The following is a 20562-nucleotide window of genomic DNA, read 5'->3' as shown; positions in this document are numbered from 1 at the left end:
GTATTTGGAGATCAAACTTTCTGTTCAGCTCTGGTTGTTTCAGTAGGAAAGTTTGAAAGTCCCCTGTTTCGTTGAAAGTCTACCTTTTCCCCTTGAAATAAGATGTTCAGTTTTGCTGGGTAGATGATTCTCAGTTGTAAACCAATCTCATTTTCTTTCTGGAATATCATATTACAAGCCCTATGAGTCCTTAATGTGGATGCTTCCATGTCCTGTGTAATCCTGACTTTAGAGACAAGGTAGTTGAATTCTTTCTTTCTGGTTGTTTGTAGTATTTTCTCTTTGACTTGGAAGTTTGGGAATTTGTCTATAATATTTCTGGGAGTTTTTATTTTGGAATTTCTTTCAGGAGGTGATGGGTGGATTCCTTTAATTTCTATTATACCCTCTGCTTCTAGGATTTCAGGGCAATTTTCTTGGAGAATTCCTTTAAAAATGAAGTCTAGGCTCTTTTTCTGGTCATGACTTTCAAGTAGCCCAATAATTTTTAAATTATCTCTCTCGCATCTGTTTTCTAGGTCAATTGGTTTTCCAATGAGATATTTCACATATTAGTCTAATTTTTCATTATTTTGGTATAGTTTTATTGTTTCTTGATTTCTCACAAAGTCAGTTTCCTTTAACTTTATTCTACATTTGAAGCAATTATTTTCTTCAAAGAACTTTTTTATCTCCTTTTCCAGCTGACCAATTCTGCTTTTTAAGGTGTTCTCCTCATTTGCCTTTTGGGCTGCTTTTTCCATTTGACCTAAACTGGTTTTTTAACATGTTAATTTCTTCAGTATTTTTTTTGTGTTTCTTTCACCAAGTTGAAGACTTAGTTTTTACAATTTATCTGCATTATCCTCATTTCTCCTCCCAATTTTTCCTCTATCTCCCTTATTTGCCTTTCAAAGTCTTTCCTGAACTGGTCCATAGCCTGAGCACATTTTCTATTTCTCTTGGAGGCTTTGCATATAGAAGCTTTGATTTTGTCATCTTCTGAGTGTGTATTTTGATCCTCCAATGGAATAAAGTAATTTTCTATGGTCAGGTTCTTCTTTTTCTGTTGTTTGCTCCTTTCCTCAGTCTATGATTGATTTACTGCCCTTCCAAGGCTTTGGTGGGGGGCGGTGTGAGACACCCCACAGGACCTTAATTTTTCCAAGGTCTTATGAGAGACTCTGACTGCTCTCTTTCCTGGGCTCTGGTCTGTGGTTGACCATAAGCACTCCTGTTTGCCCTGGAGATGTGAGGAGGGTCCCTGTTCCTTTATGGTACTGTGGGGACATCCAAACTGAGATCTGAATCTGAGTGTGGGGAAACAGAAGAGTCTTGCCCCAGGCATAACAGAGAGACCTCTGCATTCTCCCTCAACCCCATTACTGTCTGAGGGTTGAGTGCTCTAGAAGTATGGGGTAGCTCCACATGTTCCCACCACAGGGCTGCTCTGAAGTGGGCTCTAGTCCAGGTTCTGCATTCACTGTGAAGTGGCAGAGATCTCTCACCACTCTTTCTTTCCTTCTTTTTGAAAGATTCTGTTTATTTTGTTTTACTAATCTTACTTCCCTCTCCCCACCCCACCCCACAGAAGACAATTTTCCAGTCTTTACATTGTTTCCATGGTATACATTGATCTAAACTGAATGTGATGAAACCAAAATCATATTCTTAAGGAAGAAACATAGAGTATAAGAGATAGCAAGATCAGATAATAAAATTAATAAAGTTAATAGTCTTTGGTCTTTATTCAAACTCCACAGTTCTTTCTCTGGATACAGGTGGTATTCTCCATTACAGACAGCCTCAAATTGTCCCTGATTGTTGCAGTGATGAAATGAGCAAGTCCATCAAGTTGATCATTGCCCCCATATTGCTGTTAAGGTGTACAGTGTTTTTCTGGTTCTGCTCATCTAACTCAGCATCAGTTCATGCAAATCCCTTCAGGCATCCCTGAATTCCCATTCCTCCTGGTTTCTAATAGAGCACTAGTGTTCCATGACATATATACAACACAGTTTGCTAAGCCATTCCCCGATTGAAGGACATTTACTTGATTTCTAATTCTTTGCTACCACAAACAGGGCTATTATGAATATTTTTATACAAGTGATTTTTTACCCTTTTTCAGCCTCTCCTCAGGGTATAGAACCAGTAGTGGTATTGCTGGATCAAAGGGTATGCACAATTTTGTTGCCCATTGGGCATAGTTCCAAATTTCTCTCCAGAAAGTTTGGATGAGTTCACAGCTCCATCAACAATGTAATCAAGTCCCAGATTTCCCACAACCCTTCCAACAATGATCATTATCCTTTCTGGTTATATTGACCAGTCTTAGAGGTGTGAGGTGATACCTCAGAGAAGTTTTAATTTGCATTTCCCTAATAAATAATGATTTAGACCAATTTTTCATATAACTATGGATTGCTTTGATCTCATCTGTAAATTGCCTTTGCATATCCTTTGTCCATTTGTCAATTGGGGAATGGCTTTTTTTAAAAATTTGACTCAGTTCTCTATATATGTTAGAAATGAGTCTTTTGTCAGAAACAGTTGTAAAGATTGTTTACTACTTTACTACTTTTTTTTGATCTTCATTACAGTAGTTTTGTCTGTGCAAAAGCTGTTTAATTTAATGTAATTGAAATCATCTAGTTTGTTTTTCGTGATGTTCTCCATCTCTTCATTAGTCATAAACTGATTCCCTTTCCATAGATCTGACAGATTAAACTAGTACTTGATCTTCTAGTTTGCTTATAATATTGTTTTTTTTTTATTTCTAAATCCTGTATCCATTTGGATCTTATCTTGGTATAGGATGTGAGGTGTTGGTCTAATCTAAGATTCTTCCATACTAACTTCTAGTTTTCCCAGCAGTTTTAATAGAAGAGTTTTTATCCCAATAGCTGGACTCTTTGTGTTTATCAAACAGCTTCTTACTATAATAGTTTCCTGCTATTGCACAAAGCCTATTCCACTGGTCTACTACTCTATTTCCTAGCCAATACCAGGCAGTTTTGATGACTGATGCTTTGTAATATAATTTTAGATCAGGTAAGGCTAAGTCACTTTCTTATGCAGTTTTTTTCATTAAATCCCTGGAAATTCTTGACTTTTTATTTCCCATATGAATTTACTTACAACTTTTTCTAACTCATTAAAGTAATTTTTGGGGATTTTTAATGGTAGGGCACTAAACAGGTACTTTAGTTTTGGTGGAATTGTCATTTTTATTATATTAGCTTGACCTATCCATGAGCAGTTGATGTTTGCCTAGTTATTTAAATCTGATTTAATTTGTGTAAGAAGTGTTTTGTAATTGTTTTCAAAACGTTTCTGAATCTGCCTTGGCAAATAGACTCCCAGGTATTTTATATTGTCTAAGGTTACTTTGAATGGGATTTCTCTTTCTAACTCTTCCTGCTGTATCTTGCTAGTCATATATAGAAAAGTTGAGGATTTATGAACGTTTACTTTATATCCTGCAACTGTGCTAAAATTGCTAATTGTTTCCAGTAGTTTTTTTGGATGATTTCTTGGGATTCTCTAGGTATACCATCATGTCATCTGCAAAGAGTGAGAATTTTGTTTCTTCCTTCCCAATTCTAATTCCTTAAATTTCTTTTTTCTTCTCTAATTGCTGAAGCTAACATTCGTAATATAATATCAAATAATAACAGTGATAATGGGGAACCTTGTTTCACCCCTGATGTTATTGGGAATACCTATAGCTTCTCCCTATTGAAAATAATGCTTGTTGATGTTTTCAGATAGAAACTGCTTATTATTCTAAGGAACAGTTCATTTATTCCTACATTCTCTAGTGTTTTTAGTAGGGACAGGTGTTGTATTTTGTCAAAAGCTTTTTCAAAATCTATTGATATGATCATATAATTTCTGATAGGTTTCTTGTTGATATAATTAATTATAATAACAGTTTTCCTAATATTGAACCAACCCTGCATTCCTGGGATGAATAGTACTTGGTCAAAATGTATTATCCTAGTGATAACTTGTAATCATATTGCTAAAATTTTATTTAAGATTTTTTCCATCTATATTCATCAGGGAGATAGGGCTATAATTTTCTTTCTCTGTTTTAACTCTTCCTGGTTTAGGTATCAGCACCATATTGGTTTCATAGAAAGAGTTAGGCAGAGTTCCATCTTCCCCTATTTTTCCGAAGAGTTTATATATAACTGGAACCAATGTTCCTTAAATGTTTGGTAGAATTCACTTGTGAATCTATCAGGCCCTAGAGATTTTTTCACTTAAGGAGTTCAATGATTGCTTGTTGAATTTCTTTTTCCTGAGATAGGGTTGTTTAGGTACTTAATATCCTCTTCATTTAACCTGGGCAAATTATATTTTTTGTAAATATTTATCCATTTCACTTAGATTGTCAAATTTATTAGCATAGAGCTGGGCAAAATAATTCTGAATTATTACTTTAATTTCCTCCTCATTGGTGGTGAGATCACCTTTTTTATTTATGATACTAGCAATGTGGTTTTATTCTTTCTTTTTTTAATCAAATTGACCAGAGGTTTATCAATTTTATTGGTTTTTTTTATAAAAATCAACTCTTGGTTTTATTTATTAATTCAATAATGTTTTGCTTTCAATTTTATTAATATCTACTTTAATTTTTAGAATTTCTAATTTGGTATTTAATTGGGGATTTTTAATTTTTTCTTTCTCTAATTTTTTTACTTGCATATATAGTTCATTGATTTCCTTCTCTATTTTATCCATGTAAGCATTTAAAGATATGATATATCCCCCCCCCCGACAGCTGCTTTGAGTGAATCCCATCAGTTTTGGTGTGTTGTTTCATTATTGTCATTATCAAGGATAAAATCATTAATTTTTTCTATAATTTGTTGTTTGATCCACTCGTTGTTTAAAATGAGGTTTTCAGGTACCAATTAGTTCTTGGTCTTTATCTCCCTAGCCCAATATTGCATATGACTTTTATTGCATTGTGATCTGAGAAAGATGTATGCACTATTTCTGCCTTTCTATAGTTGATCATGAGGTTTTTATGCCCTAGTACTTGGTTAATTTTTTTGTATAAGTGCCATGTACTGAAGAGAAAAAGGTATATTCCTTTCTATCCCCATTCAATTTCTTCCATAAATCTATCATATCTAGTTTTTATAAAAATCTATTTACCTCCTTAACTTAATTCTTGTTTATTTTATGATTCGATTTACCTAGATGTGAGAACAGGAGGTTGAGGTCTCCCACTAGTAAAGTATTGCTATCTATGTCTTCCTGTAATTCTTTCAGCTTCTCCTCTAAGAGTTTGGATGCTATCCCATTGGGTGCATACATATTCAGTATTGAAATCACTTTATCAGGGGTGGGTAGGTGGCACAGGGAATAGAGCACCGGCCTTGAAGTCAGGAGTACCTGGGTTCAAATCCAACCTCAGACACTTAGTAATTACCTAGCCGTGTGGCTAAAAAAAAAAAAAAAAAACCAAAAAAGAAATCACTTTATTGTCTATGGTACCTTTTAGGAGGATATAGTTTCCTTTCTTATCTCTTTTAATGCTATCTATTTTTGCAGCGGCTTTGTCTGAGATAAGGATTGCTACCCCTGCTATTTTCACTTCAGCTGAATCAAAATATATTTTTCTCCAACCTTTTACCTTTACTCTAATGTATCTCTGCTTCAAATGAGTTTCTTGTAAGCAGAATATTGTAGAATTCTTGTTCTTAATCCACTCTGCTATTCTCTTATGTTTTAAAGGAAAGTTCAACCCATTCACATTTGGAGTTATAATTACTCTTTATTGCCCTCCATGCTGTCTTCCTTCTGTTTGTATTTTCCCCTTTTTTCCCTTAATCCATATTCCCCAGTGTTTTGTTTCTGAATACCACACCCTTCAGTGTGTTTGCCCTCCTATATCTACCTCCTCCCCTTTCTTTCTCCTTTCCCTTTCTCCCTTTTCCCTTCTCATCCTTCTTAGTTCCCCTTTTTCTCCCCCTCCCTGTCTCTGCTCTCCCCTTCCCCTTTCCCCTTTTAATACTTGAAAGGTAAGATGTTTTTTAAGTTAACTGAGTATATGTGTGTATGTTAACTTTAAGCCAAGTCTGATGAAAGGAAGATTCAGGTTTTTCTCTTCTCTTTCCTTCTTCCCCTCTATTACCATAGGTCTTTTGTACCTCTTAATGTAATGAGATTTATACCATTCAATCCTCCCCCTTCCTGTCCCACTTTTTAAGGAGGAGGTGTTTTTAAATCATACTATCTGAATCATAGAAAATTCAGAGTATCCATTGCTTCTAGCTACATATATTCTATCTAATAGAGTTACAATTCTTGAGATTTATTAGAGTCTTTCTCCCAAGTAGGGTTATAGCCAGTTTCATCCCAGTGGATAGCAGTCTCATGGATAAGTCATGAGTGTCCATCACTTCTGGCTAGGTATATGCTCTCTGTTAGAGTTACAATTCTCAAGAGTTATGAAAATCTTTTTCCCATGCTGGTATATAGCCAGTTTTGTCTTATTGGATAGCAGTATTTTCTTTACCCCCTTTTTTATCTTTTCATGTGTTTCTTGACCTTCCTGTTTGATGTCCAAATTTCTATTTAGCTCTGGTCTTTTCATCAGGTATTTTTGGAATTCTTCCATTTCATTAAATGTCCATCTTTTCCCCTCAAAAAGAATGCTCAGCTTTGCAGGATAGTGGATTCCTGGGTACATTCCAAGATCCCTTGCTCTTCGAATATCTTGTTCCAGGCCCTTCAATCCATTAATGTTGATGCAGCCAGGTACTGTGTAATACTCACTGTGGTTCCCTAGTATTTAAATTGTTTCTTTCTGGCTGCTTGCAGGATTTTCTCTTTTATCTGATAGTTCTGGAATTTGGCCACAACATTCCTTGATGTTTTCATTTTAGGATCTCTTTCTGGAGGGGATCGATGTATTTTTTTTTTTTTAGGTTTTTGCAAGGCAAACGGGGTTAAGTGGCTTGCCCAAGGCCACACAGCTAGGTAATTATTAAGTGTCTGAGACCGCATTTGAACCCTGGTACTCCTGACTCCAGGGCCTGTGCTTTTTCCACTATGCCACCTAGCCACCCCCAATGTATTCTTTCAATAACTATTTTGCCCTCTGGTTCCATGAGATCAGGGCAGTTTTCCATCACTAGATCCTGTAACATTAAGTCCAGGCTTTTTTTATCTTCAATGTTTTCAGGAAGACCAATAATTCTCAGGTTCCCCCCCTACCTTGATCTATTCTGGAGGTTAGTGGTTTTCCTGATGAGGTATTTTAAATTTTGTTCTATTTTTTCTATTTTTTGTCTTTGTTTAATAGTCTCTTGCTGTCTCATGAAGTCATTAGTTTCCACAGATTCCATTCTTATTTTTAGAGAGTTTTCTTCATTTACCTTTTGCAACTCCTTTTCCAATTGATCAATTCTATTTTTGAAAGAGCTTTCCATTTGACCAATTGAGGTTTTTGAGAGAATTATTGTCTTTTTGCATTTGGCCAATTGAGGATCTGAGAGAATTATTCTCATTTGGTATTTGTCCAAATGAGGATCTGAGAGAGTTTTCATTTTGTATTTGTCCTATTGTATTTCCCAATGATTTCTTGTTGCAAGGTGTTAATCCTCTTTTGGGTTTCTTTTCCCACATTTTCCAATTGATTTTTAAACTCCTTCCTTATATCTTCAAGTATGTCTTTCTGTGCTGGAGGCCAGAGGTTCTAGGTCTCTCTGAGTTAGGGTCTTTTCCTTCTAAGTATTTTTCTATGGACCCTCCTTTCCACTGACTTTTCTTCATTTTGCTAAGACCTTGAGTTGGGGAAGGCCTGGTTCACAGAGGCTTGGTATTGGGATCCCTACAGGCTTTGCTCACTGAGTATAATATCTCCCGCTGGGAAGTAGAGGTGCTAGAGCACTTGTTCACTAAGTGTAATTTCTCCAACTGGCCAGTAGGTGGTTCTCATTGTTTCTCTGGAGTGTCTGTGACCTTGATTGAGGCCTTCTCCCTTGGCCTGCAAGGAGTGTTTGGAGCTCTTAAATACTTTTGTCTTCAATCAATGGTGGGCTCTAACCTGGGGTGAAGTCATCACTCTCCCTATTGTTAGCTCAGTTGGTTCTTCTGCTCACACAAGCCTGTGCCTGGGGCAGAAGGTCTGTAACTGTGTTTGTTGTGGGAAGAGGTTTCAGTGGAAATGGAGGCTGGACTTGGCGTTCCTCCTGACCAGAGGATCCCAGGGATGATGTCCTCAGCTCTCCTGCACTGGAACTCTCACCCGGCCCTGTTGGCAAGCTCCAGATGGTCATGGCTCACACCAATGCCTCTTCTCCCTGGTTGACCCAAGCCCCCAAGGTCAACCAGGTTCTAGCCCTGCTGCTGGTCAAACAGGTTCGTTTCTCCAGCCCTCAGGCTCCCAGTGCTTCAACCCCACAGCTAATCAGACTGATCCATGGCTGATCTGCCCTCTGCATCCAGACTCACCCACGACTGCAGAAGACAGATGCTGAGGTAGATGTTCTTCTCCTGGATTTTTTTTCTGGGTTTTGTTGAATTTCTGTTAAGAGGTTTGTCTAATATCACATATGGGAAATCATCAGGAGAGTTTAGAACTGTGCCTGTCTTCTCTAATCTGTCTTGGCCAGAAAGCTCTCACCATTCTTTCAAGCCATACCAGGTGATCCCCAGCCAAAGAAGTCCAGAAACCACCTCACTCTTCCATGGACCCAGGCACCCCCTAGGGACCCAGCCACCTTGTGTGCTGTTCCTGGAAGGCTGGACTGGTTTGCCCTGGCCAGGCTGCACTGTGCTGCAGCTGTGCAGCTCTTTCCAACTCCTCACTACCCCCCCACCAGGTGAAACAAACCCTTCCCCTGATCTTCTCAGTTGTATTGGACTGATAAATTGTATAACTCAACCTTTCTGTGAGTTCTACCCCTCTAAATTTTGACTAGAATCATAATTTGTTGGTTTTGGGAGTTTTTTGGTAGGGACCAGTTTCCAGTAATTCCTGACCTCATGCCACCATCTTATAACATTAATTTTGATACTATATTTTATGATCATAAAGTAAGATATACTTTAATTTACTAAATCATTCTCCATTAGAATATAATCTTTTTTCCAGGACATTCAGGCACCATAAATTATACAGATAATTGCCAATCAGCAAATAGTTTATTCAGTGAGAAAATCTAGCCCAGAATATACATTTTTAGAGATCACAGAAAGTAAGTGAGGAAACTCAGTGAAAGAAGCCTTGGGTCTGGAGTCAGGAAGACTGAATTCAAATCTGAACTAAGACAGTTACCATATGACCTTAACTTAACTTTGTCTCAGTTGCTTCATCTGTAAAATGAGCTGGAGAAGGAATTGACAAACACTTCATAGAAACCTCTAATGGGGAGATGAAGATTCAGATACAACTGAAAAACAACTGAACAATGCAACAGAAGAAGGTGGAGATGGCATCATTTTTATAGGAGGCATCATATATATGAATGCATATTAATTTTATATAAATATATGTATACATATATATATAATATATATATATATATATTTGTGGATCAATATTCACATATATAAGAGATCAGTAACTAGGACAGAGTTACCATTCAAAATGTTCATTCAACACATAAGAATGATGCTGCTTTTAGCTCTTAATTATCTTGAAAAATTAGTTGTTAGGAACTTACCAGATGGCAAGTTTCTTTTCCATGACACTGTTTCTTCATCCATAGCAACTCTATGATGTTCTAGTTCTCCATTCATATGAGAGAGCAACATGTGATCTTTCCTCATAATGGGACCTTATATCCTGAGATATTTAACCTCTTTTCCCAAATTATTGTTTTCTTCATTTCCAGCTGCTAGTACTCTCCAGAATTATATTATATTTACCTCACAAAAGTCTATATTTTATGTCTTATATCCTGCTGCTACCCTGCTGTCCCCACCCTAGAATATTAGCTGCTTTGTGGCAGAGATTTTTTTCTTTTTTTCTCCAATATCTGTCATAGTCTCTAAGACCTAATGAGTACTCAATAAATGCTTGCTTGTTGACTGTTTATGCCCATTAGCAGATTCCCTAGTAATGATTTTACATACACACATATGTATTTAGCTATTGCTATGTTGTCTTTTGCCAACTAAAAGGGAATAATTAAAAAATGGGGGGAATGGTCTTAGTATTAATTTCAATCAGATAATCTTCTGGTCAGTTACTTTATCTTGCCTTAGAGGTGACCTTAAGTTGTTGAAGACTGTAGTAATGAGTTCTGGATGGTTCTATTAAGATGGTTACACTTGGACTATGTGTTCAAGGAATTAGTTAACTAGGTTTGAAAAGTTGTGTCACCTAAAACTGACAAGCTTAATATAATTAGTTGGTAGAGAAATGGTTCTAAAGTCGGAAGGACTTGGTTCAAGTTTAACCTTTGATCCCTGGCCATATTAAAAGATTTGCCCAGGTTATTTTCAAAAGTTTAAAAGTCACCTATAAAGTACAAGACTATATTGGTAAAGGAAATTATATATTGGTAAAGGAAATTTCTTCATTTAATTTTACATACAATAAAAATCATATACCTAGTTAATATTCCATCACCAAAAGCTTGGCAAGAGCTAACTCTGAAAATTATGGACTAAGGTATACATGAATAAGGTATACATGAATTTCCACCTCAATGAAATAAAATTTACTTATTTGAATTGTTGGGTTTGGGTTAAATCAATAGCATAGCTTATAATTGTTATTACTTAATTCAATTCTTCAAAGATTCATGATTAAATATTGGCTTGTGTTCTTCCATTGATTCAAATAACAGCTCCTTTATGGCTTGATAAGTGTTAGTTGAGTTTCTGTGATCAAATCATCACTTTAGAGCCAACCTGCTAATGAGCCTCATTCATAGATCATTATAGCTTATTTGTGAATAAATATTGCAAAATGATTGGGGATGCCTATTCCCTTTAGTAAACAAAAAAAGAAAATTAATGTACATGAGGAACTTCAGTTACATTACTTAAGTCAAAACTTAAGGATTTATTGAAGATCTGGAGATTATAATGTACTTCCTTGATGTTGATATTCAGCACATCTTCAATTTTAATGAAACATGGAAATAAATTCAGGTTAGAATTCATGGAGTGTTTAAGACGATAAAAGCTTCCATGTGAATAATTGTTTCACTGCTGGGAGCTTTTGTAACCTAAATTACCAGATTCTTGGATTTTGAAATGTTCCTACTGATTAACTTGACTGTGTTCAAAGGAAAACAACTAGTTAGAAATAAACAATGCGCAATACATGTGGAAAGTTAACACTAGGACATTTAGAAATATTTTTATCAAGGGAAATATTAAAGACATTTGAAACAACACTAGTTATTTGACTATGGAAATTGAAATGTAGTTGATCAAGAGTTTTTTAAAGTTTGTCAAAACAGATTCATAAGACAGGGCTGGATGATTTATTGGACTTAGGGGAAATGGTTATATAACTGCTTATAAAGGGAGAATATTGACATAAGTTATCATGTGAAAAAATTAAGCAACATATTTTACTCCTAGAAGAGAGTGGGAGGAATAAGACTTGGGCTTCACATAATTCCCTAGAAAATTGTCTGAAATGGGTCTTGTCTATTATAGTCACCATTTCAAATTATTTATAGTCATTCTATTGATATGAGTTGAAGGATCTGTGGTATTTATATTCCTGGTTACCTGTTCTAGATCCCATTTTTAGATGATCCATAGTGAATAGCATGGATCTAATATTTTAGATATTTTAATTTGGATAGTCTCATCTAAAATGGTTGACTTGAAACCTTTAAGGTAGCACCAGCAAAGAATGATTAATATTGTCCATTGAAATTTTCAGGCTTTAGTGTACATTGCTGTTGTTGTTTTTCCTCCTTACTTATAGAGGACCATGATATCAGGGAGGTGATACCGTAATATGCAAGTGACACAGATTTAAGTGAGGGAATAGCTTACAAAGTCACCAACCTCACTTTCTCTTCTGAAACTATTTTGGCCCAGTGGCTAGATATGGATCAGAATAACTGGAAATGGTCATGGATAAACATGGGAGACCTTGGTTTTTTTAATCTAAGATCTTTCCCAGTGTGGGGGACAATTGCCACTTAAATAAATTTCAGAGATCTCTCAAGGTATGAAGAGAAAACTTTATTCATTTCTCGAGGAACAGGCCCCAATCAATTACAGAGATTGAGGCAAAAGCAAAAGACCCAAGAATCACATTTATTCTAACTCACTCCTCCTCCTCCCCACTGACCCACCTTGTTAATGAGGAATGTGGTCTTCACAATCTAGATGGTAAATTAATCTAAGGAAAAGAGCATATAATTCAAACCAAAACCAGATTATCTCTTCAGCCCCAGGAATTGGATGGACATCCAGACTTCAACAGATAAGATGGGGTCAATTGACTCTTCACCAATATCCCTGAAGTTGCTTTGGCAAGGAAGGAGGGGCACATAGTTAACTATTCTCCAATCTATAATATTCTACTGAAGAAATCTCAGATATTATCCCACTTACCAGTTTCCCAGGTCCAAGTTTGACTGAGGCAATGTCCATATCCATTAAGGTAAGTAAGAAAGAAGTGAAGCAAAGAATGGCCTCTTATATAGTTTTAAAAAAAAATCAGCCTGGAAGGGGAAGACCTCAGGGTTTCTGGCCCAAACAGAAACAAATGCTATTTACTTTCACTCTCAATTAATCAGGGCCAAAACACTGACCAAGTTGGGCCTAGATTGAGACTCATTTTTGACAAATCAAGGAAAAGTCAGAGTGATTTGGAGCCTATAAACCTCAAAATATCTTGCCAGAGTTCCAGTGATCAATCAATTACAATACTGTGGGCAGAGCAAGTGTTCATTATGAAGCAATAGCAAAGTAGATATGGAATCAAGATCAGTAAACTGATTTCAGTTCACTAACCAAAATGATCAATATGTTCTTCATTAGTATCATTTTCAATAGATCATCATGTCATTTTCTAATATTTTATATAAACAATTTGCATAAGGAAAATGTTTAATAAATTCATCACAAATTTTTAAAATTTGATAAATTTCTAGAAATGATGCTAAGAGGCAGTAGAACAAAGACCCTACAAGTGATTCTTCATTTTGGAAAATAATGAGCATTTCAGTGAAAGTCAATTTAAATCTGTTTCTTTTATTTATTTTTTTTAATGTTTTTGCAAGGCAAATGGTGTTAAGTGGCTTGCCCAAGGCCACACAGCTAGGTAATTATTAAGTGTTTGAGACCGGATTTGAACCCAGGTACTCCTGACTCCAGGGCCGGTGCTTTATCCACTGTGCCACCTAGCTGCCCCTTTTTAAATCTATTTCAATTTTAATTTAATGTAATTACATCCATGATATAGGGATGGGGGGGGAATCATAGTACTATTGACAATATAGCTTCTTTCATCTGATAGAAAAAAAGATATTTTGAAGAAAAGTTTCATGTCACATTTTAATGAACTGTTGAAAACAACTGACAATTGGTTCAGAAAATCTTTAGGAGAAAAATAGCTCTATTCACTAGTTTAAATTCTTGTTATTTTCTCAAATATAGATTTTTTGATAAACTGAATTATTTTGCAATTCTGACTTCTCATCCCCAAATATTTTACATTTGTTGAGACAATTATATCATTGACTGACAATTATACCATTTTCTTAACCATTTTCTATTTTGAAATGTCTTCTCAGGGGTACATTTTCAAACACTTTCCTTTCAGGCATTATATTTTCTGATTAACTCTTGAATGAATGAAGTTATTTAGAAACATTATAGAACTGAATTCAAGAGAATCTGAATATGAACCAATCACTCTTCAAATCCTTGTGTCTTTGTGAAGAGTTTCAATCCACTTGACTACATAATCTTGGATGTATTAATATATATATATATATATATATATATGTATATATATACATATACATATATATATATATATACACACACACATCTATGTGAGTATGTATTTGTATCTGTGTGCATGTCTGTGTTCCTGGGTATGAATATTGATATACACATGTATATGTATATGTGTGTGTGTGCCTGTATGCATATGTATCTAAATGTATTATAGATTATATACTATTAAAGCATATACATGTCTATATAAATGTCTATATTTATACTATTACTGGCAAACTTACATATTTTAGTGTCAAAGTTGTTATCAGTCATATTGATAAGTAGCTCTACAGTGGAAGGTCTGAGAAGAAAGACTATACTGATGATCAAAAGAAAGGTTAGGCTACATTAGGCTGTCTCATTAAATTGCTAGAGATCAAATTCTGGTGCTTGCGTGGTGCTGATGACCTACTGTGGTGCCTCAAAACCTACAACAGCCAGACCATTTCCAATAGTCATTTTTCCTATTAATCAGGTTATGGGTTGGAACCATTCTGGTAAAGGCAAGTGAGAGGGATGCCTTTAACAGTATGTCCCTCACTACAATAAACATAATTGTGCAACTCATGCCACCAATTACTTGGTTGTTTTATGTGGTCCTCTTTGATACTGAAGAACAATTAGTAATAACAGTTTTCTAGGAGCACATTTATTTGGGGCAAAAATCTTTATCCCTGGCTCTCATCTTCCATACTCCTAGGCTTGTTTATATTTAGTTTTAGGTCTCTATCTCTTTAAGGTATATATTGGGAAAGTGTCCAAAATAATAAATAGAAATCAACACAGTTAAAATAATCTTGCTATCATTTCTATGTCTAGAGGAATGGTTCATCAGAGTCCTAAAATCTAAATAGCACAATGCAAATTACTTGGAACAACCAATAGTTTTGATAGTGTAACATTTTCTTATAATAATTACCATAGATGTTTACATATACTGACACTATACTGACTCAAGACATTTGGCTTTAACCATATAAAAAATCAAATTACAATGATGTCCTCACATTTGATTAGTGCTTTTTCAATTGAGGGCTGTATTTCTTATTATACATATTACACACACACACACAGGCACACACACACACACACACACACACACACATTTCATGTTCTTTTTTGTGGTATTCTTAATTCCTTGGTTTTTAGGTATAGATATTATTCTAAAGAAATACACCAAAATTATGGTTTTTAAAGTTCATAATTTGATTACTATTAGAAATATTACATTAATTGTGGGTTTGGGGAAATCAAACATTTCAAAAATCATACCAGTCTGCAATGAAACAGGATTGGTTATATAAAAAAAACAAACAAAAGAAAGACTGTTAAAAAGAAAGATATCAATAATTAATAAAATATTGCTGCAATATGGCCTAATTAATTCTTAGGGGGGAAACAAAACAAAGATCCTTAAAAGACCATAATAAATTATGTAATTGTTATTCATTTTCTATGGAGAATCATAGGCTGAAGTTGAAATAATAGAGAGAATCAAAAATGAAAAACAGTTGTAATGCATTGCCACCAAAAACAAAAAAAACACATAATTTTCAAGAAAATACAGACTGAGTACTAAAGATTAGAAAAATATAATTTTTTGATAAAATTTAATTTTTTCATTCCATTCTATACCAAAAAAATTTAAAGACCAGGTAAGCATGTAAAATACAGATAGCTTTATAAATCTGCTGAACAAGTCCTCTCCAAAATGAGGTGCTTTCAGTAGGGTTGGAAATCTTGTTCTCATTGAAGGAGGAGCTCATTATTACTTTTTCTTCATCCTTGAATATTTTCTCTATCTTCAATTTCCTTATATTTATCACATCAACTTGAGTTTAAATTAATCCTTGTTGAATGAATGAATATGCTACTGAAGAGTAGTTTTGAACACATTGAAAACAATTATGATTATGTATCTTTTCTTTTTCACTCAATCCAGATCAAATCTTCATGTCTTAAAGGTGTTTCCTGTTTCTGTATTTTAGGTTATATTCAGTTGGAGGCCGTGATGGAAGTTCTTGTTTGAGTTCAATGGAATACTATGACCCTCATACCAACAAGTGGAATATGTGTGCACCAATGTGTAAAAGAAGAGGAGGAGTAGGAGTGGCTACCTGTGATGGTTTTCTTTATGCAGTAGGAGGACATGATGCACCTGCTTCAAATCACTGTTCTCGTCTGTTAGACTATGTGGAAAGGTATGATTTTAGAACTCTTACATGTGATACAGACACTAAGAACTGGAGAATTAGTTATTACCACATTAGATCTGAAAAATGATAAAGTCCCTAAGTATAATTATTTCTTATGGAGCACTGGTCTTGGAGTCAGGAGCATGGGAGTTTAAATCTGCCCTCATACAGTTGACTCTTACTAGCTGTGTGACCGTGGGCAAGTCACTTAACTCTGATTGCCTCATATCCAGGGCCATCTCCAGTCATTCCCAGGTGACTGAAAGAAAAAGTAAGACTGGTGACTAAGCACAGATCCCCTTCACTAAAATCTAATTCATGTGCTTATCATGGCATCACCTCCTTGATATCATGATCTTCTTCAAGAATGAAGGACGAACATCATCAGCAGCAGCAACCAAATATAAATATTTTGCTCAAGTCCTCAATCTCAATTCACTTAGTTAATTAGACAAAGTTTTTTAATATACAAAATAGATTATTCATATTATTATAATCATTAAGGCTTTATTATTTAGTGGAACTTGAAATCTCTTTGGTATAAATCCTGTGACCCAAAAATTATATAATATAACATTAATCTAAAGTATAGAATGCAGATTTTCCTTGGTTAAATTAATTTTAAATTATTAAAGCTAAACATTTTAAAAACAATTGTTGAACTAATTAAATGCACATTGATTTGTTATTTTAATTTTGTTTTCCTTTTTTTTTTACTTTTGGGTGCTGTACATTTATTTATATTGGACACCATTACTCCAAAAGCCTAAAATATTAGGGAAATGCTAGTTAGGGTTATTTCCTTTGTTCTAGTCTCCTTGAAACTTACAAAATTCCAGGACTATTTTCATAACAGACAGAATTAATTATTCTTTTTGGGTGAGGACATGCTATGGCTGGGTAATGCTCTCTATAGTATAATTTTTGCTTCTGTTCCTGGATGAATGAATAAGTTGCTTAGGAATTTGGTAAAAGAATTACTCTGGCTACAGGTTTATGCATGCTTCCCAGAAACCCCTTGGATTGGTGTTATCTGAGCTGTCATTTAATTTTCTTCCTGAGACATATATGGCACATGAAAGTCTTAGATTGTATAAAGGAGTGGCAAGTGAGTGTGAATATGGGAAGGGTAGATATGTTAAAATTTCCCCTGAAATAATAATACATGCTGTCAGAACTGTGATTAAGGTGAGACTTACTGGAGCTTTGTTGTGAGGCATCACAATCTGAAAAGATTGTATTCCTTTGGTAAATGGAAATGTATTTAGCATCAATTTAATAAGTATACTTATTTATAATTAGAAAAACCCACCTGGTCATTGTGCTCTGGGTGAAATCCTACTCAGCCCAGCAAAGTCCTAGTCTTGAAGATGGGGAAATGCCCCTAGGGAAAGGGGGGAGGTAGAGACTGAAAGATCAGGTTCTTTGGGTGAAAAATTCACCTTTCTGACTCAGGAGAGTAATAAAGACTTAGCTTTTAATTCACAGTTTGCACAAAAGATTCATAGGTTACTACAAAGTGTTTCCAAGGTACGAAAACTTCACAATGTCGAAAAGCAAAGTCCTTTAAGAAAGGGAAAAGAAGAAAGGGAGACAACAAGGTGTGACTTAGATTCACATGCATCCAGCATTTAGCAGGGGGTCCCCACTTCTATGGAGAGTCTAACCCACTTCCCTGCGCAGGGAGGAGTCAGGAGGAGGGGATCAAGGAGTGACTCACTTGAATATGACTGGCATCAGGTGTCTACCCTGGAAGGCTAAGAGCCAGGAAGGTGGAGAAGGGGGTAGGTGAAGGGGATAAGGTTACTTTCTCTCACCTTGATGAATTTACCGTGAGGGTTGAACTGAAGGAGGAAGAGAGAGTCAGAGACCTACAGAAATTATCAAACAAGATCCTATTCCTTACTTTTATAGGGAAGGCTAGACAAATATTTCTCCTTCAATATTTTCCCACTCAGACAATTTGGGCCCAAATTCTTTTGGAAATTAGGACATAGTTCTCTTCTGAAACTTCTTCAGAGCTGGCCCTACCTATCAAGGCCCTTTTAAGGTGGAATGTTGAGGGCAGGAGACTGATTATGAGGTCACTCTTGGAGATGCATTGCTCGTAGCCTGGGGGATACAAACTTCATAAAAAGATTAAGCAAGTAAAACCAAGGGGTGAATTAATGGGGGCCAATAAGTTCCAGTAAGGAGGAAAAACAGGATTCCCAGGAAGAGGGACTTGAAAAATTGCAATGCAGGAGAATAGTGAGAATAAAAATCATACTCCCTGATCCCAATAATGATTGGGATCTAGTTCAGGTTTCCTCCAGCTCAGGTTATTTGGAGAAATTCTGTAAAAAGAATATCCTAACACAAATTCTTCTTAAATAATCAGAGCCCTTATTAGAAAAAGAAATTTGGAACCTCTCAACTGGTCTTCATATTGATATACATCAAAAATTCAGTTCTTTGTTTTTCATATGATTCAATATAAACTCAATTATTCTCAGAGGGTGAGTTAGTTTCCACTACTTTCATGAGAACATGAATTCTAATACAAAAGTGAATTTATTTAAGGTTGCCACATCAACTTGAGTTGTAACCAAAAACTCAAGGATGATATAAACACATTCACTGAATAATCATTTTAGAACAGCACATGTCCAATAAGTGATTTGTAATAAATTTTTCTTTCTTAACTTTAGCTATATTTAAATACACAAAAAAGACTTAGCTGAAAAATGGATCTCTTTTTAAAGACAGTTATAAAATAGATGAAAGGACATCCTTATGATATAACTAGTCACACTGATATTTCTTTTCTTAAAAAAAGACATGCTATGATGAAGAATCATATCCTGATGTCATAAATCTTCATCATTTGCCTAAAGATTCCCCATAGTATTGTGGGAAGCTAAAAAAATTTTATTTAACATAGGGATTTGTAGCTAATAACAGAAGTAAAAACTAAACACTTGTTGACTGATAAAGAGTTTAAAGGATGGGTAGGTCATGGCTCACACCTTATAGCCTGATTAAAAATGTTTTTAATTAATGAGCACCTGGCATGATAATAGTAATTTGCTATAAAAAGCATTCAGGGACCTAAAAGGATGTGTTCCCTAATGTCATATAGACAGTCCATTGCAATAAGGCAGGCTTCAGGTCTGCCAGGTGAGGCATTGTGTACCTCAGCTGTACTGATGGTTGTTCCCTCAATGAAATTTTCTCTTGACCATTCCACCTGCAGTTATACATGTTAAAGCCCAAGGGCTAGTGACATCATTGGCACAGTTGTCTGTCTTTTGATTAACATTCCTGATGTCAGACACAGATCAAATGAGTTAGCCGACCTTCATAGCAATTTCAGAACTTTGGATGGATTCAGTCCTAAAGAGTTAGAGTGTGCCTTGTGATTAGAATCAATATCAGTAAAGAGATCCAGAGAAAAATTACAAGTAATTCTATCAATTGTTGTACATGCACATAAAGACTGTGCCTTAAATGAAATATAATAAACAAAAACTTGGAATGCAAAAATAAAATAATCCCAAATTGCATCTAGAACTGGAATTTTTATAAAAAAAACTCTTTAGAGTAAACATATTCAGTTATGTTTAAAGTAGATATAAATACAAATCACAGCTTTCAGATTTCTTTTAAATAATTAGAACATCTTGATTGACTTTAAAAGGTCAACAGGTATTAATTTCAAATGTGACAAAACAGTCAAAAGAACAACCAAATTTCCAAGTAGTGCAACACATGAATTCTGAGATTTTATTAAACAAAATGTGTTAATACTCAAATCCTATTTCTTGGAACACAAGTAAAACAAAAAGAGAGATTTATAACTTTAACCTTACAAAGTAAGAGATTTTTCAGGGATTCAATCTTATTTCATGTCCCGAAAGATACAAAGAAATTTCACACACCCAAAAACATTTTGCTTTTTTCCAAGTTTCAATACTATAAGGATCAAATCCTAGAAATCATTTTTTATGTTATACATGAACCTGAAGATCTACAGGAAGTTCAGTTCATTGCTTAAAAATTTCGGGGATCCCAGAAAATTTGATGCTTTCCCCTCCTTGTCCCCACAGGGTAATCAATTTCCAATTTCAGGTTTCAACAATATTACAGTAACTTCAAAATAACTTTCTTTTAAGGAGGCTGTTTTTAAGGGCATTTAGCTTTTCTAAGTCAGAGAAATAAAGGAAGAGCTGAATTGAAGGGTGAGCTGAGCTTTCAAGAAGGACTTAGGTGAAGGGAGATATGATTATAAGGGGCAGTAGCTCAAAGAGCAGGGATGAGGTAATGAGAGATATGTTGATGAATATGGTAGCTCAAAGAGTTAATCCTTTAGACTAAGGCAGGCATCCATTGTTTTATTGATTGGGGCTTGTCTATTGCCTGGGAGCCCAAAGACCCTTTATTCAAAGTT

General features: G+C 35.2%; 1 protein-coding gene across 1 annotated transcript in view; it reads left to right on the top strand.

The window, feature by feature from the left end:
* The window catches only part of KLHL1 (kelch like family member 1), a 529576-nt gene extending 513355 nt beyond the window's left edge, over positions 1 to 16221 (top strand). Inside the window, exon 9 of the mRNA XM_074192758.1 lies at positions 15927 to 16221. Within this exon, the coding sequence (XP_074048859.1) occupies positions 15927 to 16221 (295 nt within the window). The remainder of the gene's footprint in view (positions 1 to 15926) is intronic.
* Positions 16222 to 20562: the final 4341 nt, after the last annotated feature.

Source organism: Macrotis lagotis, chromosome 6 (genome assembly GCF_037893015.1).
Source record: "Macrotis lagotis isolate mMagLag1 chromosome 6, bilby.v1.9.chrom.fasta, whole genome shotgun sequence".
In the NCBI taxonomy this organism is placed as follows: domain Eukaryota; kingdom Metazoa; phylum Chordata; class Mammalia; order Peramelemorphia; family Peramelidae; genus Macrotis; species Macrotis lagotis.
The sequence above is the reverse complement of the archived record's forward strand: the minus strand, read 5'-3'. Positions and strand labels throughout refer to the sequence as shown.